The 26542-nt window shown below is 40.9% G+C and overlaps 2 protein-coding genes across 2 annotated transcripts in view; one reads left to right on the top strand and one right to left on the bottom strand.

The window, feature by feature from the left end:
• The window catches only part of LOC128382684 (glycine--tRNA ligase), a 116768-nt gene extending 101402 nt beyond the window's left edge, over positions 1–15366 (bottom strand). The window contains exon 1 of the mRNA XM_053342683.1: positions 15363–15366. The gene's annotated coding sequence lies outside the window, so the exon portion shown is untranslated. The remainder of the gene's footprint in view (positions 1–15362) is intronic.
• Positions 1–26542, top strand: part of map3k22 (mitogen-activated protein kinase kinase kinase 22) — a 39286-nt gene that overhangs the window by 899 nt on the left and 11845 nt on the right. The window contains exons 2-9 of the mRNA XM_053342684.1: positions 10231–10314; positions 11044–11088; positions 16765–16874; positions 19821–19858; positions 23052–23151; positions 23878–23994; positions 24384–24498; positions 26129–26262. Coding sequence (XP_053198659.1) covers positions 10296–10314; positions 11044–11088; positions 16765–16874; positions 19821–19858; positions 23052–23151; positions 23878–23994; positions 24384–24498; positions 26129–26262 — 678 coding nt within the window. The 5' untranslated portion in view covers positions 10231–10295. The remainder of the gene's footprint in view (positions 1–10230; positions 10315–11043; positions 11089–16764; positions 16875–19820; positions 19859–23051; positions 23152–23877; positions 23995–24383; positions 24499–26128; positions 26263–26542) is intronic.

Genomic DNA, 26542 nt, shown 5'->3' with positions numbered 1-26542 from the left:
CCTCTGTGATTCAGTGGTTAGTGAAACTGGTGTTTCACTGGAAGAAGGAACCCTCTTCAAATCCTTTGCATGTTTTTTTGACCCAATATTGTCTCCCTGGTTTTCTTAAATTTCCCATTGGTGTTCACCTGTATCGCGACCTGGTGACTGTGAAGGCCATAGCATTTATTCACTTAATTTTTATACTCAGTGACCCCTCGTGCCCTATGGATGGAAGAGACCACTCCCATCAGTATAGGATAAAGATGATCACTCAGAACAACTTTTTATATTGATTTGCAGTGACCCTTCCCTCTAAGGGGGACAAGTGGACTCATAACATGCCAGCAAAATGCCCCCCACAGCATAACAGAACCACTAAATCCCCTCCCTGTAGGGGTCAAGCAATCAGGCCTGTACCAATCTCTTGATGTATGCCACACATGCACTCATCTACTTGTTGGAAATATGGTGAAGGATGACTCATTCGACCATATTACTTTTTTCCACATTTCTGTAGACCAGCACTGATGGTTTTGTGCCACTGAACTCACAAATGTGCTTCTTCATTGTAATGAGGGGTTTATGCACAGCAACCCTACTATAATATCCCTCTCTATGTAATTGTCGACGGACTGTTCTTGCTGACACAGTCAGATCTCGTCCTGTGTTGACATTCTCAGTCACCTGAGGAAGAGTCGTTCTTCTGTTTTTCCTCACATATCGCACTAATGCATGAGCATCACAGTCATGAAATGTGTGCTGAAGACCACAGTGTCCAACACTATTTATTGATGTCTTTCTCATAGATCTAAATGCAGATGTCACTTTCCAGTCACTGCTCCTATTGAAACACCAGCCAGTTGAGCAGTCTTTGTGACTGAAGCTCCTACCATCCGTGCCCCAACAATGAGCCCTCTTTCAAAGTGACTTTTCTCTTGATACAAAAATCACAATTATCTGGGCCTTTTCAGTATTTTTATACATGCTACATAGCATGACTGGATGTTAACTGCTTAATTGTACCATCTAGTGAAGCTGTGTTGAAGCAATTGCATTTGTTATGTTTCTCCACTCATTTATTCAACTTTTTCCTTGAATTTGTCACCCGTCTGTATATTCTTGAGATGGCAGACCTCTGTGACAATCCGACAAATTAGATTTTAATGAGGCCATTGTGTTCTGTTCATCAAATCAAATCAACAAGAACTGCACTCACAGGACGAAGGCCTGAGTAGCAAACTGACGGATGGGTTTATCAGCACATTGGCGAGCCCTGGGGGTCTCAGAAATAGCCTTAAAGTGAGAGGCAAACTGTCAAATGGAAACCGCCCACTGATATGCTTGGTGTGCCCCTAGCAAAACAATCCATTTGGCTGATAACAGGACTGGATCCCACAGCCAGATCACCAGCCAGAGACAGAAACGAATGGTTAATAATTGTGTCTTAATGGGACTAATGAGTAAATGGGTCTGAAACTGGAGTTTATCACTCCTGTCACAGGCTCAACTTTCTGTTTTATATGTCAAGTTGGTGCAACAGTCAGTATTATTTGTAGTCTGCTGAGTTTCAAGGCACTGAAAAGTCTTGATTGATCATTCACATTTGTGGCTTGTATTCATCTATTAACTCTCCTTAAAATCTTGCTGTTCAGTGCTGGCTTCTTTGCAAGTTAATAGTATCTAAATCAGAGGGAATGTGACCTCTCCCTCATGCTCTCTGCTCAGTGGGGAGTGTGAAGTCATGCTATCACATGCTGAATTCACCAGAAGCCGACCACTCACCAGACACCCACCAGATACCACCTATATTATACCAATCATACAAGAAAGAAGTATCATGCTTCTTAGCATCAGGAACTGAAAGATATGTGAAGATTGAGAGCACAATGGGAAGAGATAAATGCAGAGAACCTCAAAGAAACCCCTAGCAAGGATTTACCTTTCAGTTTGACAAAGTCAAAGAACCAACTTTAAAGAAGAGGAAGAAGAAACCAGATTTAATGATGAAAAATCTGGTGATCAAAGTTTTGAGCACTTCCCCAAACAGTGTGACCTAATTTGCAAGGAAAAATTGATTGACACTGCACAAATACAGGTGTGTATAGAGCTGATTGCAGCACGCCCAAGATGACGTAAAGCAGAAAATGCTGACAATGCTGCATCTGTAAGGTGCTTAACTAAGGGCTTGGTTATCTAAGTAACAACTCACTTTATTATTTTCAGGAAATTTGCAAAACTTTTTAATATCTTTGTCATAATTGAGTTTTGTGTGATGGCTTAAGGCAGAAAATACAACCTTTATCAATATTAGGTTTAGCCTACAGCAGAACAAAATGTATAACAGTCTGGTGCTGAATGCTTTCCAAAGCCAGTCTGAGTCGCCTTTCGTTATCTGAGAGAGTTCAGTAAGGTCCAGCCCCCTCCTCTCCACAAACTAAGAGGAAGTTGTCTTGATTGAGCTTTGTCTGCACGGCTTGTCTGACCGTAAGGACAATGCCATCAGCGGCAGCAGAGCCTGAGGCTGCAAGGACAGCCGGAAACACACTTCCAGACTGGACTCGTACAATAACACTGAGGACAAGTTTGTGTACAACGTTGCTATAAATGGTTAGACACCATTGCTTTTGATGTCTAGTGGAGTCCATATGTTATATGAATTTATAAATAAAAGCCAGTTTGTGGTTTTTTGCAGAGGTGTTAAATAAAGTCAACAGGGGGGACTCTTGAAATTAAATCATGAAATTGCTTTTGGATTTTTCATTGTCACTCTCACTCAGCCACTTGAGTATCAAACTCCCAGGACCGAGATACTTTTCATGGATAAACTGCTTGGTGGTAAAATAGAAATACTTTCTTGCCTCCTCCTGAACCACAGCTGTTTGACATTCTGTCTCGTGACATGGGTTGAAGTGTATGAGTTGTTTCTGCATGGCTGCATTTGGGTGGAGAAACACAATGAATGAATGTGCTTGTAATAGCATGTCACCGCATAATGGAAAAGACAGCTTGCTCTACAGATTGTACTTTGATTCCTCTCGGGGGTGAGAGTATGGTTCTCGTGATCCGAGTACTGAATATAATGTGGACGGTAGAAGAATCACTCCTTCATTTGGCTATTTATAGGCAGTGTTGTGCGGTTGATCACAATGGTGGATGGATCTACGTACCTCTGAGCTAATAGAGCCATCACTTTAACTGAGGAGGATCCTCTTACACTGGATTGGTATCAGTGGCTGGAGTTAACACTGTATGTCCAGCTCCACTTTTCTCATGACCTGATTATACCAACCGCTCTCTCCAATTGTGTCCTTGGGATTTTATTGATAGCAATTTGAAAGTTAGGATCTTGGAAATCGAGTTGAGTATTTCTTAAAAATGTGTCATTTTTTATGGTATAGTATCTGACCTACCTTGTTAAATTTTTTCTCAAATGTTTAATCCTGTAAGAATACAAACAGTTGTAAGTAGTTTTCCTGAAAAACATACTGGCTAATTTTGAGAAAACTCAGTCAGCTGAAAAAAAGTCAATTATATAATAGTTTTATAGACAATAGACAAAAATAACAAGAATTCATTGCTTCCAGTTACCATATCGTTGTCTTTATAATATAAAAGTAGACAAAAAAGAACTATTTGAAAATGTCTACTTGCGTTTTTGGAAATTGAGATGTGCATTTTTTAAGGATAAATCATTATTGAGAATTATTTTTAGTCGCAGTCCTACAGTCAACACTGGCTTTTAGTACCTGACTGTTTTTGATACTCTTTGGTTGGTACCCTAATGATTAGTGGAGAAGAAAAAGATATAATAATCAATAATGACAATGATTATTGCTCCCCTACAAGAGAGTCACTAGTCCACAAGTTTCCTTTGAGTTCCCTTGAGAAATTGGCACTCCAGTATCTATCTTTTAACCAAGCATTCATTTACAGTTTAAACAGAGATACAAAGGTGTAAGTAATGGCTTCAAATAAAAGGGAAATTACTTTATTTGAAACAAAGCATAGATTTAGTGCCAGATCACAGGAAGAGTCCTCTTGTTGTGTTGTAGGAAAGTGTTGTTAAACCTTGTGTCCCATTGAAGAGCTTGGATCTCTTTTCAGCAATAACTCCTGTGAGACAAAGCAAAAGGGAGAGCCAAGGTTATGATGGATGAGTGCTGAGGCCCCACGTGGAGTGATGTCCGCCTGACGTCCTTGTGTGTGTCCCCGCTTAGAAAACCAGCAGCAGGCCCAGTCTGCAGGAGGACATACAGTATTGTCTTTCTTCCCAGAATCAGCCAGCATAACACTTGTGACTCATGCAGGGTGGCCACAGCACAGTTTTGGCAGGCGTTCGGCGGACAGGACACCCCCGCCTCTGACCTTTTTAAAAAGCGTAAGTCACCTAAATATCCGTGGCTCACTAATCACCCTTCACTTCCTGCCCGTGTTGCAATTCAGACAGCCTGCCGGGTATTGTGACCAGCTCACCGTTTTCTTAATGATGTTAGTCATATGATGCATTATTAGTGCCTGACAGTGTTGGTTTGTATTGTTCATTCTATTTTGGATACAGCCTGCTAGAGCTGACATTACTGTCATCACTGCTGTCGGATTTGTTTCGGAGCAACAATGTTGACATAAACATGCTGTTCAAGCACTTTTAAAAAGACAAATCTGGATGCTACTCTGCCCCAGAACCACAGGCCTATGTCTAAGTTACCTTTTATAGCAAAGGTCTTAGGAAAAAATGGTTGTTAAGCAGCTTACAGCTGTCTTAAATGAGCACAACACTTTCAACAAGTTCAGTCTGGTTTCCATTGGTTGTAATTAACAGAGACAGCTCTTTTCAGAGTGTCAAATAATCTGTTAACAAATGCAGGAGAGTGATTTGTATTGTTGCTATTAGATCTCAGTGCTGCTTTTGATACTGTGGGCCACTGTATATTGATTGAGAGCTCAGGCAGTGTGTGGGTATCTCTGGATTAGTTTTGGATTGTAGTTTTGGTTTTGGTTTTTCTCGTACCTGTCAGCCTCCTTTCGGTCATAATTCATAATTATGCTTTACTAACTGAATCTTTGTTTTGTGGTGTTCCCCAAGGTTCTGTCCTGGGCATGTTGCTGTTTGTACTTACTTCTGCTTGGGCAGATAATAAGTAATTCTACACATTATTATGTGGACGATATTCAATTATACATTTTGGACGTTAGCATTTAATTTTCATTGCTCGGTCTCTTGTTTGCTTTTTATTTTCTTTTTGTTTGTTTTTATTGTGAAGCACTTTGTTACATCTGCTCTTGAATGGTGCTATATAACTGAACTTCTCATAATTATTATTATTGTGGGATGTTATCAAGTCAGCAGCACACGCAATTGTTAAAAGGACAATTTCCTGATTATTGCACTTCACAGAAATGCTTGTTGCGGACATCCACTGGTTTCCATGAAGTTAACCTCTGTGCAACATGAATCAGCAGACTCTTGAAACATTTTGATGTTGAAACTTCATTACATAACAAGCATGCAAAATTGGTCAGTACACATGATTCAGTTAAAAATCCCTTCCTGATAATTTCACAGATGTATAAATAACTCTACTTTGAATAATAATTTATTCTAATAAGGTTTTCCACAAAAATCTGTTCAGTTATCTCATTAAAATATCCACTCTTTCCCCCTCATTAAAAAAAAATCCAGAATTAATATGCAAATGTTGCAACCTTTAAAACTTGAATTGCTCGACACTGATGTCTCTTATTTCACTATAAAGTCCATACTTAGTGTATATGCACTGGAGGCTTCAGGTGACCATACACATTTGTGTAAGTTGAATACTGGACCATAATTGTCTCCAAACTAGTTGTAATGTCATACATCATCAGCTCATAAGGCAAGGCAGTTTATAAGTACACGCCTTAAACTCAGATTTTCAGTGAGCACAGAGAAACTTTCCAATTTTAGCAGATGAATATGAAAGCAGTCGTCTAGTGCCAAACTCATCATTATTCTGCACAGTGAAGCTCAAACATCCAAGTGAAGGAACAAGAAGCAAAACACATCTTTGAGTGAAGGGGTGTTACTTCTACAGTAATATCGTCCTTTAAACGTACTGCCAGTCATATAGTTTAAACCACCATGCCACTGAAGTCCATGAATATCCAGGTTTTCCAATCAGAGGAGAGGCTTTTAAAATCAGTTCAATTTCACAGATGGTTCAAATGAAAATCAGCATTCTTATCGCCTAAGTGGAACACAGTGCTGATCATTTGCATGGCTTCCATCATCATAGCGCTTTGACCCTAGTGCATCATGTCCTCAATCAAACTCGCACAGCTGTCTTGTCATCTCCACCTACTCAACTCTGTAGTTCTCTTTACGGATTATCTATTTTGGCACTCGATGACTATAGCAGACAAGCTGTGTGTTGCAAAATGGAAAACCAACAAGCCCCCGCAAGCTCATTGCAAAGAAGAAGTTGACCTGCAAAATGGCGCTTTCTTTGGGACTCCTCAAGAGTGATGTCAGGGATGAGGTCATATGCAGGCCACCGGGCAGCTGGAGAGCAGACCTTCCACTTCTCTCGTGTAAAAAGGGGGAGTCTCCCTTGGAGACCTACAACCAACACCGCACTGTTTACTTGTTTTAGAGAATGATGTAACAGTTGAAATGAGTTGAAACAAGTTAGTGCATATGTGCGCATGAATATACGTGCTTGTCTGTATAATCTTGGCTCTGATTTCCCTTCCATCATTCCAATAAAAATAAAATAGCATTTTTTGGGTTTGAGGAGTGTGGCTCTGCTTTGTCTGGCTCAGACAGTTCTCCACAATCCTCATCTGAAATCCCATCCTCTGCTGTCTTCTTTTTAATTAACGTCCTCTGTCATTTCTGCACAGTCCTCATACTGTGACAAAGGAGAGGCCTCTGCCAGTGAAACATTGGCCCAACTGCTGATGTTATCCATATCTGACAGTAAAAGCGCGTCACATCATTGAAGCACTTCTGGATGTGATGAAGCCATGCTGTAGGTTCGTCTCGTGATTCAACTCAGAAGATGATTGAGTAGAGAGACAGCCTTTTCTTGGGAGGACATGTGGCTGCAGAGCAACAAGAGCGAGTGGCGATTAGCATTTGATCTTCAACAAGAGGGGCTGTCACATCGCCTGCCTGCCAAGAAGTGTGTGGAGAATTGGGCTGGCGATCAGTGGGCACCACTAGCCTGGCATCATGCTGGGCAGAGGGGCGAAACAGATGGGCCATCTGGTGACTTGCTGGCACAGGACGGTGGGCTGTTCTGTTCCCGTGTGTGCTTGTGTGTGTTGGTGTGTGTGTAGCGTCGACAGACCCGGCGACATGGTATTGGGAGACCACCTGTCTTATGGCTGTTCTTCAACTCTTTCATGTGTGGTCAGCAGCACCATACTAGCACAGCCTGACACAGAGCTTTGCTGTGACATATGACACCCCCGTCCCTCTGCAATTCACTCAGTTCTTTCTTAAATCACAGGTGTATCAGCTGTAAAAGAGCCAAAGTATCTGCCACATTTTGCTGCTATTTATTATCTTTGCCTAATATAAGTTTGCCCACACATACTTTGACATATTTGGAACATCCTCAGAAGGTGGTCACCCTTGAAACATTTGTGCCCGGACTGCATATTTGTGCTTTGAAGTTTCAGCTTTCCAATGCTCTTGTGATTTGTGCCACTGACTGTGTGTTCCCATGTTCAAACTCTGTTGGCACCCTGTGACTCAGCCTGTAAATTGCTCTAGTGACCGTCTTCATTGCTTTTATGAAAAGTTTTCAGGCTGACATAAAGAGAAAGTCTTTGTGTCTCTGCAGACAGGCTACAACGTTTGTCTGTACTTAGTGTTTGGGGGTAAAAGACACATACTGTAGACAGTGTTGAAGGCTTTAAAAACACATAGAACATGCACGCTAGAGAAAACAGAAAGTAAATGATGCTTAAAGAAGAAAAGACAAACCACCCAGGGAGCGTTGCCATTAATCTCTCTGGAGACTCTTTAGTCTTTTTCCAGAGAGTTTGTGTTGGAATTTGTCGACGGTCTTACTCCCACAAACTGAATCTGCCAGCAGAAGATTATGTACCCTCACTCTTTAATTAATACAATATGTCTGTTATCTTTTTAGTTACATATTTGTAATAGACATGCATGTTTTCTTTTATATAATATATTTTTCCATATGTTTACCCTACAAGCTTCACATAGATGCATGTTCCAGTTATTAACCCTGGTGTGTTACGTTGATTTTCACTCCTCTTGTAACTGGGCGGCTTTTGATTTGCACTATGTAGTCATATTTAGAAGTACATTCCCTCCAAAATAAATAATAGAAAATTGTCACAGCAGTAGAACTGAGACATTTTAGTCAAACAGCAGTTGAGTAAAGCTGATATCAAATGTTGGTTCTTTCACTGGTGCTGAAACATTGAGAGTGTGAGACTGTAGCCACTGACAACAGTAACTGAGAGTCTGTTTTGTCTGTGTGTAGCAACAAGCAGCCATTAGCAGCTAGCGCCCTGATCACTCAGCCGTAACAACCTGTTATACATCTTCTTTTTTTTTTAGAATATTTAATTTTCTGTTTTCCAACTTAGTACATAGTTCTAAACCTGTGTTACCCATCTTAAATAAAAAATCACATGGTATCCTTAAAAATCCTAAAATATGTACTTAATCTGAAAGTAAGACTAGAGAACAGAAGAGTTGAGGTACTGTAATATGGTATTAAATGTGTGTCGTAACAATTGGACAAAAGAATAAATATGGCAGGATTTCTCTTCTGTCGTCATCTTTTGGTTTCAGTTTATTTTTGTTCTGATTTATTGATCTATTTATGCTGTTTAATCTCATACTATAATACTTTTTAAGTAACTGACGCTTATTTTCATGCAGGCGTTGACAGGTTTCATTGTGCTGCAAGTCTAGAGGAATAGGCGTACTGCTAATGTACTGCTTATGTCCTTAAAAATGTATTATTTTCAGCTTTTCTATCTTCTTGCTTTTAAAGGAGGATTATGTAACTTTTGAAGGAAGGTTTTCTCTTACAAATGAAAACTTCAATTCAGAAGCAGTAAACTGTCCCTTTCTTAATTTAAAACAGTCGAGGACACAACCTTAGATTTTCTGGCATGATTTGTATCTTATGATGACTAATATCAGCTAAAGCTAGCAAACATGAGATAGATATTGCATTATTTAGACCTGGGTGACTGTAGCATTTATCATTGTCCCATAATAGTCACCTGTGGTCTCAGTAACTTCTTTTCATAAAATATATATAGGCTTGTTTTACATGTCTTAAATTTAAATGTACATATTACCTTCTTTGGGTTTCTGAAACTTTCAGCTTTGCGATTAATGCTGTCTTGGGGCCCATATTAGCTTATGACCAGTACACACATTTTAATATCACAATGCATGTACTGCAGCTGCTACGCTAGTTCCTGTTCCCCTTTTTCTAAACTTGTATGCAAAGAAAAACTAAATGTTTCCCACAGTGTGCATGTGAGAGAGAAGTAGAGAGAAGCCTACTACAGGACGCGGCCATCAACTTTCCAAAAAATAAACATTTCATTGACCTGGAGTATGAAATGAAAGTTTAGTATATATAAACAATCTAAGATGGATGTTGGGAAGCCTTTTACTCTGTGAAACAGCTGCATTTCCTCCTCTATTCATTTATTATCATATCTGTCACCTCTCCTTTTTTGCACTGTGTGCACTAACTTAGGGTGTAGAGAAGGCTCTGGCTTTTCCTTCAATGTGCTCATGGTCTTTACCTGAGGCAGCTGGTTAGACAAACACCCACGCCTGCCTCGTTGCCACACCGCAGGAGGGCATGAAGCTTCTTTATCATCAAACGCTGAGGAATTCCTCCACTGCTGCTGGCTTGTGGCTCTCAAAAAGGCAATAAAGAGACATCAGGGCATTCACAGGATAAAGATTAACAGAGTTACCGGCATCGTCTTGTTGTTATTTGTCTGCCAAGAGTTTTCAAAAAAGGATATCTTTATCTCAAGAGACCATCCTGGTTAAATAAAGATTAAATAAATAACAGAAGCGGTGACACCGATGTTGGGGGGGTGGGGGTGGGGGGAGCTTTGTGTTGAAACTACCACCTGCGTCCTGTTTTGCCATTGCATTTGTGCAATCAGAGAAATATTATGTGTACCACGCTGAAGGAAAATGGCACAGCTCTTGGATGTTGAAACCAGGTTTGTTTTTTTTTTCTCTCACAGGGTGAAGTCTTCGCTTGCAGAGAGAAGTTGAGCTCTGTGCTCGAGTTCAACAGGGCCACTTCCTGATGATGACAGTAAACATGGGTGAGTAGTATTCGAATGCAGCTTTCTGTACAGTACGTACATACATAAACCGTGCACGCATAAACACACACACCTCTCACACTTCCTATGGCAGGAACAGTTCAGAGAACAATAATACATGTAAGAAAGAGGAAAAGTGAGAGAAGGCTGTGAACAGCTCCAGATGGCATGTTGTGTACATGCTTGTTTTTGTTAACGCATTTTTATTGTTGTTTTCATTCTTGTTTCTTTAACTTTATTCAAATTCACAAACTTGATTTTTGCTATTGGAAGGCTCTCGCATACAAATCTACCACAGGCATTCAAAATAGATATGATTCCAGTGTCGCATGTTTATTTATATTCACACCTACCAGGCCTATGAACACACATATGCAGTCCTACATCTATGCAAAACCAGTCACCCGCACACACACACACACACACACACACATATACTGAGTTCTTCCATACAATGCCACTCAAACAATAGACTCTCCCCTGTGGTGTATTTGCATGTGTGCACAGGGCCTGTAGGCCTGGAGGAGCTTTCAGACTCAGCCTGTTGCTAACTGACCTCTATAAACACAGCTCAAAATATCGGATCAATATCTTTTTGTCTGTTCTTTCCATACAAAAACCAAACACAATGTACTGAGCATCATTACCAAAACACAGAGTTCACCACTGGCCGCTCTTTTTGACCTCTTTCCACTGTTATGCAAAACTGTGTTGCCTTTTTTTCCACAGATGACGGTCTCCAAAATGGACCCGGACAGAACAGGAACTCACAAGGTAAGCTTTAATCAAAAAGCAGTAGGCCTATTGCTTAAAGTTGTGATATTCACTATTTTTTTTCATGGGAGCCACACTGACAGGACACAGTCAATTGTAGAACCACTTCTATCACATAAAACACCAAAAATCCCCTTAACCATGAAGCAAATCTGCCCACTAATTTTGTCATCCCACGACAAACAGTATGTAATGCAGCCAATCCAATCTGAATTACAATCAGGCTTTCTTAGTACTGTGATGAGCAGAAACAGTCCATCATTTCCTTGACTTTCTTCATGGTATATTTGTAGCTTGTTGTTGCAATGCTTTTGAATTATGTGTTTTGGCAACGTTATCATAATTCTTAGCTGCAATGTGAGCCACCATTTAAAGTTTGGCAAACCACATGAAGTTTGCAAGCCACGCAATGAGTAATACTGACTTAAAGGAATCATTTGGCATTTGGGGGAATACACAATGATTGATATCTTATGTAGAGCTGCAACTAACCATTATTTTCTTCATGGATTAACTGATGAGTGAATTATTCGGTCTATAAAAATGAACTTTTCCCACAAGCCAAAGGTGATGCCTTCCAATGTCCCAACCCAAAGATATTCAGTTTACTGTCATAAAAAAAAAAGTTCACATCTGAGAAGCTGAAATTTGAGAATGTGGCAATTTTTTGTTTGACTCAAAATAATTAATCAATCAAGATAGTTGGCGACCAGTTATCAGTTCATCAAGTAATCATTGCAGCTACTCCATTGCGGAACTAGAGCCAGGAGATGATTAGCTTAGGTTAGCATGAGTGTTAGCCTAGCCCTGTCAAAACAGTTATAATGCTAGCTAGCTAGCTTAGAGAGTTTTTCTTGCTATCTATTTTGGATACATTTTTGCCCTGCCACTCAGCTTTGGAGGTGTTTATGGATGTGTTTGTGAATTTTAGAGTGAGCCTGACTTGCTGTTTCCGCCTGCAGCTATTCCTTTTGCTATGCTAAGCTAATTGCTCTGTTTTATTATATATCTTTTGGTTTTTGGATTGTTGGTCAGACAAAACAAGTAATTAAAAGATGGATTATGATGGATGTTTTTATTTATTTTAGATTAATTGATAATGAACAAAATTCTTAGTTGTTGCCCTACTTCCAAAGCCAAATCCTGTCTACAAAACACAACAAAAACACCCTGCACACTTCCTTTTCATATAGGCCTACAATACTCAAATTACTTTTTTTCCGTTTGGGAAGAAAAACACTTTTTCATCATGTCCAGGGTGTTCCTCAAAATGTTGAACTATTCCTTTAACATGAATTCAATATGCACAAAGCCCTCTTTAAGAGCTCATTACCTTCTTATTACTATTTGGTGGTAATACAGCCTGAGAGAAGGAATGTGCCTTCAGACACTGAATGGAGGTTTTTGCAGACATTCCTCAATGAAAAGACTTTCAGAAAAGAACTTGTACAATACAAACATTAATTGCCCAACTATTGTCGCGCACCCACAATACATTACATCAGAGCCATTATTCTTAGTGAAAGATTAACCTCAGGGGTTTAAACATTACACCCATTAGGTGTTAAATTAGCTGCATCAGAGTTTCGATGAACAGCAAGGTGTGTAGGGACGAGAGTTTAGAGTGTGCCTCTCTTATTATAGCTAGTGTGTGTGTGTGCATCTGTGCGTATGTGTGTGTTGTGCGTCAGAGCTTGGCCCGTGCTGCTGCTGCAGAGTGAGGACACGTTTGGCTCCAGCTGCTAATCCTGCCGGATGCCTTTGCCATGATGTGTCTCTCGGCACCAGGAAATCCCCTCAATGTCTTCATTCAGGCAGCCTGCCTCACACACACAAAGTCGCTGCCTCGCTGGCCCTTGCGCACACTTTGTTAGCCTGCAAGTTGCAGTTCTCTCATAGCCAGTGCTATTCTTTAAACACTCCTCGGTCAGCAGCAAGTTTATGTATCTTCAGCTGCAAACTCTTTTGACTGTTCAGGTCTCTTGAGAACCGTCAGCTCGAGCACAGCCACAGTTTAGTGAACGAACTTGGACAGAGGTTCCTGCTTCATTTCACCCTCTGCCACTCTCCCAGCTTTTGCCTGAGAAGAAAAAAAAGAAAGAAAGATGCAGAGTGATGATGCAATGCCCAGAAATCAGCCTCCATTGTGTAATGTTGCTCGCTCTGCTTGGCTTCCTGGAATTCCCCCTTTTCTTATGCTGGTCACATTTTACCCAAGACACAAGAATAAGCACAGGAAATATATTTCAGGTGTCCCATCGTGGATCAACAATCCACATACTAGAAGAGACGAAACAAAATCTCTCCTGTTGAATCACGCTGACATGAGGTGCCTGAAGTTCCTGTAGTCTGTTTGTGAGGCTGCTCCTGGCAGGGATGTGTGGTTGGTGTGTGAGCTGGTTGCTTTCCACTGTGCTGGTGGTTAGCCTTGGCTGGCCTTGGTCTGGCAGTGGCTGTGGACCAGGCCAGAGTGATGTAATACATTCATTTATAGGCAGCCGTTGCAACCAGCTCTGTACGCCACCACGCATTTCTCACACTCTCACTGCCCCCTTCGCCAACCCACCCACCCACCCTCCCTCTCGTCCCTCTCCGCTATTATACATAGGTTACAGAACAGGCAAACACACACACACACACACACATGCAGGCCTCCGTTGTTTGTTTTGTATCCTTGACTGCAAGTGCACAAAGTAGTCTGGAGCCTGTAGAGGCAGGACTGAAACAACAGTTGTCACCAGAGACAGCAGCAGCAACAGTGAGAAATAAAGATGGAGGTAGTGTTTGCCAAAATTGTTGTTGGGTTTGATGATATGATCATTTTTGCAGAATGACCTAACACATTTTTTATTGTTGCCGTGTTTTTTTTTTTTATGTAAAGTAATGTTGAAGTTGAAGTCATGTAATTAAAGCAAAATTGCCATTGAATAACTGGCTCTGCTTGATTGAATATATTTTAATTTTAGATTGTTAATCAGACAAAGCAGGCAATTTAAAGATTTATCTAGACCTGTGGTCAATGGTGATGGACACTGTGGACTATTTCTGGACATCAGTAGTGTAATGTTCTTTTTTTCCCCTGTTGTGGTTACAAAGTGGCTAGGGAGAAAAGCGCTTGTCCCACGTGTCCATCTTTGACGGATTCAATCAAAAATCCATTCATTTCCTGATGTGGAATAACGTGGTTAGCACAGCTCCATGTTCAGGACAGAGACAGTGACTCAGTTCCTTCCTGTTCTGAGGGGACAGGCCTGGTCAGTTAGTCATCTGTCGCCGCTGACAGTAGATATTAAAACTAGTGGGGCCTCCTTTGGTAGTCCTAACAGGGAGTTGCAGTCATAATGTCACCACTGTTGCAATTGAAGGAAGGAGTGTGTTTTTGCCTCTTTGGAGTTTTGTGAACAGTTGTTTATATACGTGGGTGTGATTTCATTTTTTTCTCTTTTGTTCATTCTGTCTTATCGCTTACTGGAGAAAAGGGAGGAAGACAATGAAGTATGTCTCACAAACACCTGTTCTTATCACAATTGAGCAACCCACACATAGTTATAAACTTGTTAGTACATAAAGGCATGTGCTAACGAGGCACATTCTCAGCATGCCATTTGAAAGGAAACTTGCATATCAGTTTGTCAGTTCAATTCAGTTAGATTAACTTCTCAGCCGTTCTCAATCAAGTAAACCACGTCACCTGATTTATGATTAGCCATGTCAGAATGTACTCCCTCTCTGTTTTTACTGTTTGTGCTGTGGGCTGAGATTTTGTGAGTGTAACTTGTTCTTATCACTCTGCCTTATTTAACTTCTCACTAAGTAGAGGAAGGTGTGCCCGGTCAGTGGAGATGTCACGTTTGTTCTGCTGCTATATTGGGATTTTGCTAACAAGCTGGCCATGTCAATAGTTAGCTGCTGATTATGGGGTTCCCAATTTATGGTAGCGAAGGTCACTGGCTGGGCCAAAGTTCAGAGCATGAAGCAGAATGTTTATAAAAGTTACGCCAGGACATTTTTCAAGTAATGCAGGATTTAACATTTGGGAAGGTTTTTTTTGAGGCATTTTAGAAGTATAAGAAAGTGGAAACCAAAACAGATAAAGCAGATTGTGTGGAATAATTGTAAAATGAAAATGACAATGATTAGATGATGGATTATAGAAATGGAATTGTGTGTGTGTGTGTGTGTGTGTGTGTGTGTGTGTGTGTGTGTGTGTGTGTGTGTGTGTGTGTGTTACCCCTGGGTGAACCTAACGGACTGGCCCACAGTTGGTGAACAGCTGGCCTCCAGAGCCGTACAGTGAGAGCAAGATCAAATGCCATCTCAAACGCCATCTGCTCTCTGTGCAACTAACACACACACACACACTCAAAACACATACAGTACCTATTCACTATGTGAATGACAGACCCAATGGTCTTTCAAACACACCCACACATACAAAGATGGCTTTAAAGAATGTGGTCATTCCTGCAGGTGTTGTCTGTCTTGAACAGCACACACCTGGCCATGTTTCCTTGTGAATGGCATGTGTGTGTTTTTTTCTTATTTTTTTATCATAAATGAATCCAGGGCTTCATCTGAGAGGCAGGCATGAGCAGAGGTCAACGACCTCTTCTTTATATTGTAATTACCACACTCACATAATTGGCTCTATTAAAGTCTCTTGATATGATAATGTCTGACACGCTCATCTGCGTGATTGCCCCCTTTACACATGAGTGTGTGTGTGTGTTTGTGTGTGTGAGACGTGAGAAGCGGAGAACCAGTTTGATGCTGAGTGGCACTCTTTTGCATTTTCAGGTTTGCTAAATGAATTTTAAGGGTTCAATAATGAAAACTAAAGACTGGACACTTTTTCCCATGTAAGGAGGAAATTATGAATTTGAAACACACTTGACTTGCCTCTGATTTCTACATCAAAGTCAATAAGCTCATGCTCAGCTCCACAGAGTCAGCCACTTTTGAATCTGTCGGTGTTTGACAAAAGAAAAGATCAATCTGTGTCTGATTACAGGAACGTGTTCAAGCTAAAGAATTATACTCTTGAAATTGCTCTACTCATATCAAAGGAAATATCAAAGTTCTTGATAACAAAGCTTCAGGCTACACATTTGTGACCACATTGCCCTATGCGACAGCCAATCGTACACACCCATGTTGCATTATTAAACACCTTTGCTCTTACACATCTTTTGTATGCAGAGTATGTAGTTTAGAGGCGATCAGCACTGTGAAGTTTATCTGTATTAGAATTCATCACTTTAAATAAAAAGTGATACAGAGCAGGTATGACTCACACAGGCATCGTGCAGAGTGATTTACTGTTGGTGCTTTTCTGTAATTCTCTGTTTTCTTGGATAACATACTGTTTTGGTGATGTTAGAGAGAAACATCTGGATTGTTTACAGATGTCGTCATTGCAGGAAATAGCAGAACAGGTGTTGCCTCATTGTTTGGTCTGAGCCAAGTCATAAAAAGTGACAACAGCACCAATCCTGTCTATCAGCACTCATCTATGACATTCTAAATGTCAGTGTTTGGTCACAGTTAGTCTCTGTACCCTTGTATGGTGAATTTATCCAGCCATGGCTTATAAACAGTAGATGTATCTGTTTCAGTTCTGTAATCCAGGCTCAAAACATCATTGCATCTAACTGACTGTGTGTATTTTGTCTTTAGATGACGAGGAAGCGCTCAACTCCATAATGAAGGACCTGGCAGCTCTGGGTCGCTGCTATACCCAGCACATCAGCCACAAGCCCAAGAACAGGACTTTACTCTACAAACAGGTATGGCATCCAGTTACACTGCTTCATAAAAAACACTGCATTCAAAATCCATCTAATGTCGGCTTATGTAGGTTACAGTGGATTCTTATTGTGCTGTCCAGGTTTTATGACCAACTGAATATTGAACGTGTTTCAAATTGTCATATTTTTCCCACAACATGTTTTAATACTTGTATAGGACTTGCAATCATCCTGGGACTCCATGCGACATATTTTGAAACAAATGAATGATTGGGACTAGAGCTGCAGATATCGATTATTTTTGTAATCGATTATTCTATCGATTATTTCATCAATTAATCGAGTAATTTAAATTCTATTAAATAGCGAAAGTAAAAATGAGAAAAAGGACAAAAAAGACATGTCTCTGAACATGAACAATCAAGTGGGCTTTATTCAAAACTAAACCCATTTATTGCATTTAACTGCATTACCTTCTGAAACAAATACATGAAAATAATAATACAGAAAAGTCAAATTACTTTGAAACAAGATTTATAACTTAGACAAAGGCTATTTGGTCTGAATATTCAATTGTTTTAATCAAAACTAACCCCATTTATTGGATTTAACTTCAGTGCCATCTGAAACAAATACATGAACTTACTTACTTTTAGTGTGACTGACTTTAATTCTTGCATCATTAGGCTACCATACAAATTAAGCGCACTAGATTCCCCTGCTCCTCCTACCTCAGGCTTTCAGTATAGAGACCTGAGATCAGCCTCTCTGCTCCTCTCCTCATCTCCTACTGCTGACTGACTGACTGAAATCTCCTCAGCAGGTAGAAGCTGATAGTTCATTAACTAGAACAACAAGCTTAATGATCCACACGGTGATGTTAGAAAAAGAAGACATGACGGGCAAATAAACGATAGAAAACCGATCTGTGTGTGTGTGTGTGTGTGTGTGACTAGATGCCGCACACACTTTGTAGTTTTCACTCTCTAGTAAACTGCTCCGCGACATAGCGAGTAACGCGATGTGCGTCAGTTTAACCATCCGTGTAAAACACAAGCAGAGCAAGTCATATGAAAGTTAAATGCATTAAACGAAGCTTCCATTCATGAAAAACTGCCTCGATCATTTTTTGTAATCAAATTATTCGAATAATTAGAGTAATTGTTTCAGCCCTAATTGAGACATGCCATGTGCACTAAGCCACACAGAAGAAGTAGATAATAGTACAGGGATGGTTCTAGAAGTTTCTGTGGATGTTTTATAACTTTCTCTACCTCAAAAACTTCACTGTAACTGTGGTAGTGAGATCATACTCACTGTTCCTCATTAACAGACAGACAGTGTTGAAACTAAAACTTTTTATAGTAACCTTTTTATGATCAGGAACTGAAACCGATCTACTGTTTATAAGCCATGGCTGGATTAATTCACCGTACAAGGTTACAAAGAATAACTGTGACCAAACACTGACATTTAGAATGTCATAGATGAGTGCTGACACACAGGATGAATGCTGTTGTCACTTTTCATGGCTTAGCTCAGACCAAACAATGAGGCAACACCTTTTCTGCTATTTCCTGCAATGACGACATCTGTAAACAATCCAGATGTTTCTCTCTAACATCACCAAAACAGTATGTTATCCAAGAAAACAGAGAATTCCAGAAAAACACCAACAGTAAATCACTCTGCACGATGCCTGTGTGAGTCATACCTGCTCTGTATCACTTTTTATTTAAAGTGATGAAGGGGAGTTGTGATTTTTTGTAGAATATCACTAAAACTGTCAATTTGTGTTCAATTAGAGTTTGTTAACCACACATGGGAAGCACGGCGGTGTCTTTAACCCTTGCTATCATCCTGGGTTGACACAGAAAACCTCCACCACACTTTCTTTTTGAATTTGTGTGGACTGACAGCTGCTGGCTGCCAAAGTCAGGTTAAGGTTGTGCTTTATTTTTGACTGAAAGAAGCTAAATATGAGCTTCATTCAAGCACATTACAAACACTAATGTCACATTCTTGATCATGAGAATATCCGACGCCTCTCAATAAAACAGAGGTGACACTTCTTGGTGTTTTGTACCAGGCTACAGGTGCACATGTCCTGAGCTGTTATTGGTGTACTGTAACAATGTAAAACCTGATTATGTTAGATATATTTAAATATTTTGACACAACTGACCCCATCCACCCAAGAATTGTCATTAAGAAAAAAAATCACCACTTCTACTACTATTAAAAGTACTCTTCAGCTGTCTAATGTTCTTAGTTTAGTAAATGGCTGCAGTTTTCTGACTAGAAATATTTAAAAAGTGATAAATGGTCCGATTTTGGACAGCTTATCGTTCTCCTTCATGGTTTTTGTACACGAAAAGCTTCAGTGCTTCCAGGATTTAATTCCTCTCAATCACCTTGTGCCTCCTCAGAAGTCGTTTCCTTGTGCGTTTGTTCCCTCGGTGGAATGATAATTGGCAAATCCTCTTAAAGCACCAATGTTTATGATGAGACATAAACAAACAGTGATGAGCAAAGAGAGTTTCCGCTCAGAGTGCTGCAGTCCTCTGTGATTTGGGGTAAACCTCTGCTTTTTAACCAATAGCCTGCACTGATACAATGTCAGTGTTCGTTTATCACCATAACCTCACGCAGACTTGCAGGCTCCGCCAGATTCCTGCTCTCTTGGGTAATGGCTTTATAAATAGAAATCTTAGATTGTGTCATGCCATCTTTGGAGTCAAGTTGAAGGATAGTGTTATCTTCACATTGCAGAGCTTGACAAAATGCACGAGACACTACAAACATTGAAGCACCTTTAGTGTCAAATGCAAAACATTTATCATTATAATGCTGTTTGACACTTAAATTCCTTGTGCAGCTTATCGTTTTCATTTCTTCGGCAGTTCAAATCCCACATAAAGCCATGAATCATTTTAACTTTCCACTTTCATAACTCCCCTCTGTTGTTGTTTTTCCTCTCAACAGGATTTAAGAGTCAAGCTGGAGCATGAGAGAGAAAAACGGTATGTTGGAACCTCCGTATTGTTTTTTCTACTCCTCTATCCAAGCCTTAACTTTTTTTTTTTTTTTTTTGTTATGCTTTGCCATGCCTGGGATTTTGTGTCTAGGGGAAATCACAGTTACATGCCAGACTAGCATAAAGAGGGGGAAAATTCCTTCTTTGACATTTAGCCGAGGCCTTGTGTTTCAGACTCGGACCGGCTCTTTGAGAGAGGGAAAAAGGCCCAAGAGAGGGAATGAGCAAAAAAGATTGAGGGAGTGCCAAGTGTCCAGTCTTCCAGGCACACCCCATATTAATACTCCATCTTCTGTGTTTTCTTGTGCTTTTCTTCTGTCCTTAACATCCTTCACCCTGGAGTCATCTGTCCTGCCTCAAAAGGCAGAGTGTGGTTACAGTGACTCTGTCTGGAGACAGTCACAAGCGTTTTTTCCACCAAGGTGCCTTACAGTTTGTTTACCACGTTGGACCACTCTGAAAGCTGAGGGGCCCAGTATAAATAACCCAGCTTTTCTAAGGGTAACGCTTTATTTGGTCCTCAGTGCTGAGTGAGACCATTCCTCTTAGGTCCTTGTCTAGCCTTTAGCTTTACATCCTGGGATAGGTCCTAGTTCACAGATAGACATTGTCCCCATGAAACCCTCGTTTGACAAATACACAAAGAGACTGAACTCTGAAAAACTCCTGAAGTAGGGAAATGACAAACACAGAGTGTACCGTTACAGTGGAATAAAAACACCAGAGTGAAATGGACCAGAACCTACAAGAATAATTGCCTTGATTCATCAGTATATAGAGCAGGGGAACAGGCATTGATTCAGTGAGGTTGTGATTAGAAAGCCACAGGCCCACAGGAGTGAGAAAGAGAGGAAGAAGCGGCACGCTCCTCAGGACTTCAGAACAGGACTTCACACTGGGCCTCTCTACTTTTTCACAGTCCTAATTGGCTGCTGCTGAGGAAGAGACGAGTTTTTCGTGTTCCTGCCTCCCTCTGTTTCTCTGTCTTGTGGTCGAGCTCCCCTCTCACCGCTCTGCTCTCTTGGAACAGACGCATAGCTCACTCTGGAAGACACCATTTATAGAATTCAATGGCAGCTCTCTTTGTATTCATTTTTTTATTCACTCTGTCAATTCACACTTTATTTGACTTTTCTCCTTTCTTCTCATGTTGTTAACTAGTTCTCTCCATGTTATGCTCACCCAAGTTTTGACCAGTTTCACTTTGAAGTAGGCCTGTTTTGGAAATCAGTAGGATATCCTGAGTTCCTCATGAGGTAAAATAATATCCCATTGTAACATTAGTATTACTTAGACATTATTTAAAGCAACTCGGATTTTATATTAACAATGGATCACATTTACCAGCACCAAATGGCAGACAACAAATTTAACAACTGGAGTTATTTGAGATCCAAAAGTCACCTAAAAAGACTCAAAATATAGGATGTACATTGGCTAGATGGACAGGAATACAACTCCAAATGAATGCTAATGTTGCTCTGTGTCTAAATGATGATTATGGAATGATCAGAGCTTTGCTTTACTCCAAAGAACATTCCTTAGAAAGCAGAATTGATTGGCCGTCTATCGAAAAACGATTATTGCACGATCCAAGTTGAGGCACCAGTGTGAATTACATGCGATACTTAAACAGTGTCCACGGGAGTCCCTGAGTCAGGAGAACCGTGTTGTCTGTCCACAATGGAATCTAATTGGACGGTCTCTCTTTTCATTGGCAAACACCGAAGGTTTGGGGCAGGAAATAGGAGCCGTGTCTCTCTCGTCCCCTGGCTCTGCCTTGGGGTCTCCTGCCAGAGAGTGAAGGAACCGAGCCAGAGCTTTTCTTCTGTGTGTATGTGATTGTGATTGTGTCGATGAGAGAAAGAGATCGTGTGTGTTGGGATGTGTGAAAGTTTTTTTTTTTTTTTTTTTACTCTGCAAATCTGTGTGTTTTTGTGGAGTGCCACATGCTTTCGCAGAGGAAGGAAAGCCATATCTTTTCAAGCAGCATCCTCATAGCCCCCCCCCCCCCTCCCCTCCTTCACATCCCTCCAGCTCTTTATCAGACACATCATCGCTGAGTATAAACAGAGACGGAGAGCGTTTAGCTGTGCTTCTGCTCGCCTCTGATCTGCAGGCCTCCCTCTTCCCAGAATCCTCTCCTCAAATGAGGGAGCCAATGAGCAGTCATTAAGATAGGCAGAGCCTTGGCCTCTGATGAGGAAATGATGGGATGAAAACAAGTCCTTTTATCAGGATACTATAAAGAGATAGTGGGCTGCTGATTCTTCAAAAGCAAGTGAGGATAGATAGATAGAGAAGAGAGGAGAGTAAATGCTGGAGAGAGTCTCTTTCCCTTTCTTTCCTTTTATTTTCTTAGGCTGTCGCCTTTATTTTCTCTCTCGCAGTCTGTAAATATCTCTGCGTCTCTGTATCTTTCACTCTGTCACTCATTTAAAGAGGAGGGAAAGACACACATCCTGCTGCTTTTGCTGCCGCTCCAGATTTTTTCCCCTTTCCTCTCAGGAAGTTTCCCATCTGCCTTTGTGCTGGCTTAGTTGAGAGGCCCAGTGGTGTTGAAACAGTGGCCGATGCACACACTGATTGGGAAGCACACTCATGCATGCAGAGTTTTACAAACACACACGCATCCATATATACACTCACTACAAACACTCGCTGATAAGCTGGGACTCAGACAGACAAAGTGTGTACCCTCATAGTCATACACGTAGGCATACAGTAGATAAGCACTGACATATATACACTCACATAAGAGGGGTCGCTCTGTTTTCATTGCGTTGATTAATGCCCTGTTAGCATCTTGTTGGTTCAGCTCGCTCCTCTCCTTGACCCCGTTGACCTGTGCCTTTTTTTAAATCCTGTTACCATAGAAACACATTCCAATTTTTCTTTTTTTTATCCAGTCCAAACATATGTTAATATGTAATAAAGTAGGGAAAAAATGAATTCTGCTCTTTTTCTACTCCTCTATTCTGCTCTACTGTGACATTTTGTTGTGAGCATATTTATTCATTTATAATTACTTACTAAACTGGAAACAGGTCTACCTGCCAGGCAATCGCTTACTCAGAGTCTCTGAATCTTTGTAGTCTGTGCTCATAAATGTTGCAGTTAGACACCACACTCGCTTCCTCTTGCGACCTCTGACCCTGCTGGTGTTCTCTGCTTCCCAGAATCATCCCGTTCCAGAGGCCTCTGAAGATCAAGGAGCTATTGCAGAAAGTGACAGAGGCTTTTGGCCAGCAGATGGACATGTTCTTTATGGAGAAAGAGGTACAAAAACAACAGGAGGAAATGCTGTCAAGATCTTTGGCTGCTGTTATGAAGCTGAATAAGTAGGCGTAAGAAATTACAAACTACAAACTAACTTACATCCATCCTCCACATGTGTGTATTCTCTAAGGTGCATAAATCAAATCTGCAGCTGTGTCTTAAGAACTTAGAAAAAGCCTCATGAATATGTTTTTCTTGTAAATATCATTATTTTAATGATCCATCTGATATCATAAATTTGATGATCATTTTTTAAATTAATCTACTTGTCATTTTCTCGCCAAAATGTCATAAAACATGCAAAATACCTGATTTAATCTCCCATAATCAAAGGCGATGTTTTCAAATCTCAAAAACCATATTTTATCCAAACAGTTCAAACAGCAAAAATATTCAGTTTATGTATGACAAAGAAAAGTATTTAAATATCACATTTAGAAGCTGAAACCAGCAATTTTTTTGCCATATTTGCTTAAAATATTGTTGGAATGACAATGCAGTGATAATGAAACAATCAGAAGAGTTGCTGATTAACCTTTTGTTGATTACCTTATTGGTTAGTTGACTTGTTGCAGCTCTACTTATCTAACATAAGTTAGATTAAAAGGGCATGACAGCAACAATATCTATAGTGCGTCATGCATGCAGTGATGCTTTTACATGCTATAATTATGGAACAATGGGGAACACAAAGGTCATACGCTGTATGTTTTCTTGTCCTTTCAGTTGCTGCTGCCCCTGAAGACACAGGAGGACCTGGACCAGGCGGTGCTGACGTTAGGCTCTAGCTCGGGAATCAACGGGCTGCTCAGGATACTGCTGAAGACCCCCAAGAATAATCATGTGAGCCCCTAAACAACCTGCTCTATCCTAAGTTCATTATCTTTAACATTGCAGCATTTCCACAAACACAATGTGTGCATTTCCTGCTGTCAGAGATTGGGCCATTTAGATTCATCATTGTCTAAATTGTAACCATAGCAACTATGATAAGAAATAGCTGGAAGATAGTCACTTGATGACAATAGTGCAGCTGTATGAAGTCATTTCTCTCTTTGCAACCATTTAACCTTGTGAGTCAACTTGTGAGACCTGAGATACCACAGAAATCTGTAACCAAGGAAACAAACTTCCTCCACCAACATGATGTAATGGAACAATGATGTAATACAATCCTTACGTCCTGTGCTCTCAACTTTCTCCTGACCCCCTGTGTATTTTCTTCCTGGCAGTACCTACAGGTGAACAGCAGGGACAAACAGAGTGAGATGAGGTCGTCACGGTCACTTGGAGATCTGAAGGGCTCCCTGCTCAAGGGCTCGGAGAGGGTGCGCAAACACTCGACAGGTGAGCCAACTCATGGGAACACACATGACGATGTAAAGACGTAGCTGATAGGGCAAATCAGAATGCCATTACAGCTATTTACAGTAATTCCTACCAGTCTTCACGTCTGTTCACACCTGATTTAACTCAGCGGAAGGAAAAAGAGAGGAGGCAGAAAAGCTGCATGCACAGCCGGATCTTGCTGATGTCAGGGCTTCTCATCCACCTGCTAAGGCCTCAAGGGTGACTTGTCAGTGTCAATTTACAACACAGAATGACGCCATAGTCATAGTAATGTTAAAAGCAGGATGAGGCACATACTTTGTCAGAATGGCAAATGTAAATTGGAGGTGAAAGTGACAACTGTAATAGCTAGAGAGAGAGACATTGTCAAAGCAAGGACAAATTACTGCATTCATGCCAAGCAGCTCTCTGTCTGCATCATCACCTTGGTTTGTTTGATTCTGAAGTTCTTAAAAGTGTTGATCCTTGAAGTGTGTGTATGTGACACAAATCCAGTTTGTGTTAAAGCAGACTAAGGTCCTTTTCTTGTCATGTCACACTCACACACAGCTAGATACATGGTATGCTTCAGTTCTGTTGTCCCTCCTGGCCTGTTTGGTAACACAGCGTGAAGGGTTTTTTTTGCACTGTGCAATACTGAGCTTTCCCTTGTCTGAATTTTTTTTATTCCCTTTATATCAGGTCTTTCCAGAAAGGTCAACATTTCAGTCATATTTCAACCTCAGAAACCACCAGTATTCTCTCCTGCATTTGCATTTCAGCGTAGCAGTTGAAAACACTTTATGATCGCTGTCAGCGCCAATCTTTCTCACGTAGCTCCAATAACATCAGCGCTGTCATCGTCCCGACGCATATAAATTGTATAGAATTACCTGACTCTCTATCCATTCCCCCGTCAGCCACAAGTCAGCGAGGGAGGAGAGGCTGAGGGGATAGAAGTAGAGGGAGTGGTGGCAGATGAGAGGTGACAGGAGAGTGGTGACAGTGGATGGTTGAGTGAAGATGTGATGTGAGCCCGGGTACCTTAATGATGTATAGCAGCAGGAGGGGAGGGGATGGAAAGAGGCGAGGGAGAAAGGAGGAGAGGAAAGAAATTAAACCGTGACGAGAAAAGGAGTTGAAAATTTGGCTTTCAGTTGAAAACTAGACTCTTTACTCTGGTATTTCGACTGCTTTGTACTCCTTATGTATCCCTGTCGGCGCTGCCAGCGATAGACAGACTTTCAGTGGGTCTTCTTACTGTGTCAAGGACGAGTTCTCAGACTCCGCTGCAGCTCAGCCGGGGGAGCGTTTGTCACAGTAATTGAGGTTAGAGGTGGCGTTAGTATGGTTTAGTAAATCATCTCTCATTGTCCTGGCACAGTTGAACTTGTACCCATGAATAACACTCTGACGATGTATTCTCCTCTCTGTGTCCCAACCCCCCCCTCCCAACCCCCCACACCTCCACACCCTGCGTTTTCATCTCTTCATCATCTTACCCTCTGTTCCCTCTCGCCTTCACCTTTCATTTTCTCCTTTCATTCTCCGGTTTAATATCCCTTCTCCTTTCTGTGCAACTTAATTCATCCATTCTCTTACTTGCTACCCCATCTGTTCTTTTCCTCACTACCTATCACCTTCCCAGGTTCCCTCCACACAGGCCGAACATCCCCACCCCCAGGTAGTGTACCTGAGGAGCAGCAGCAGATTGCCCGCCAGGGCTCCTACACCAGCATCCACAGTGAAGGGGAGTTCATCCCAGAGACCCAGGACCAGAATGTAAGATCCTCCACAAAGAAAAAAGACTTTTATCTACTCAGCCAGATAAATATCATCATTATAAATCCACTTACAGTCCACCCAGACTGTATTAAAATTATTATTTATAGTTGTGTATAGTCTAACAAATTGGACGTTTAGTCTTTTAAAATGACGACCAGAACTGTGTGTTGGATTGGTGTCATTGCCAAGCGGATTCAAAAATTCAATATATTGAAGCTGTATATAACATTTATATGCTGCTTTTGAAGAGAGATGGCCATTACACACAGTATTCATG

Source organism: Scomber japonicus, chromosome 21 (genome assembly GCF_027409825.1).
Source record: "Scomber japonicus isolate fScoJap1 chromosome 21, fScoJap1.pri, whole genome shotgun sequence".
Lineage (NCBI taxonomy): Eukaryota > Metazoa > Chordata > Actinopteri > Scombriformes > Scombridae > Scomber > Scomber japonicus.
This window is presented reverse-complemented; position numbering and strand designations above follow the sequence as displayed.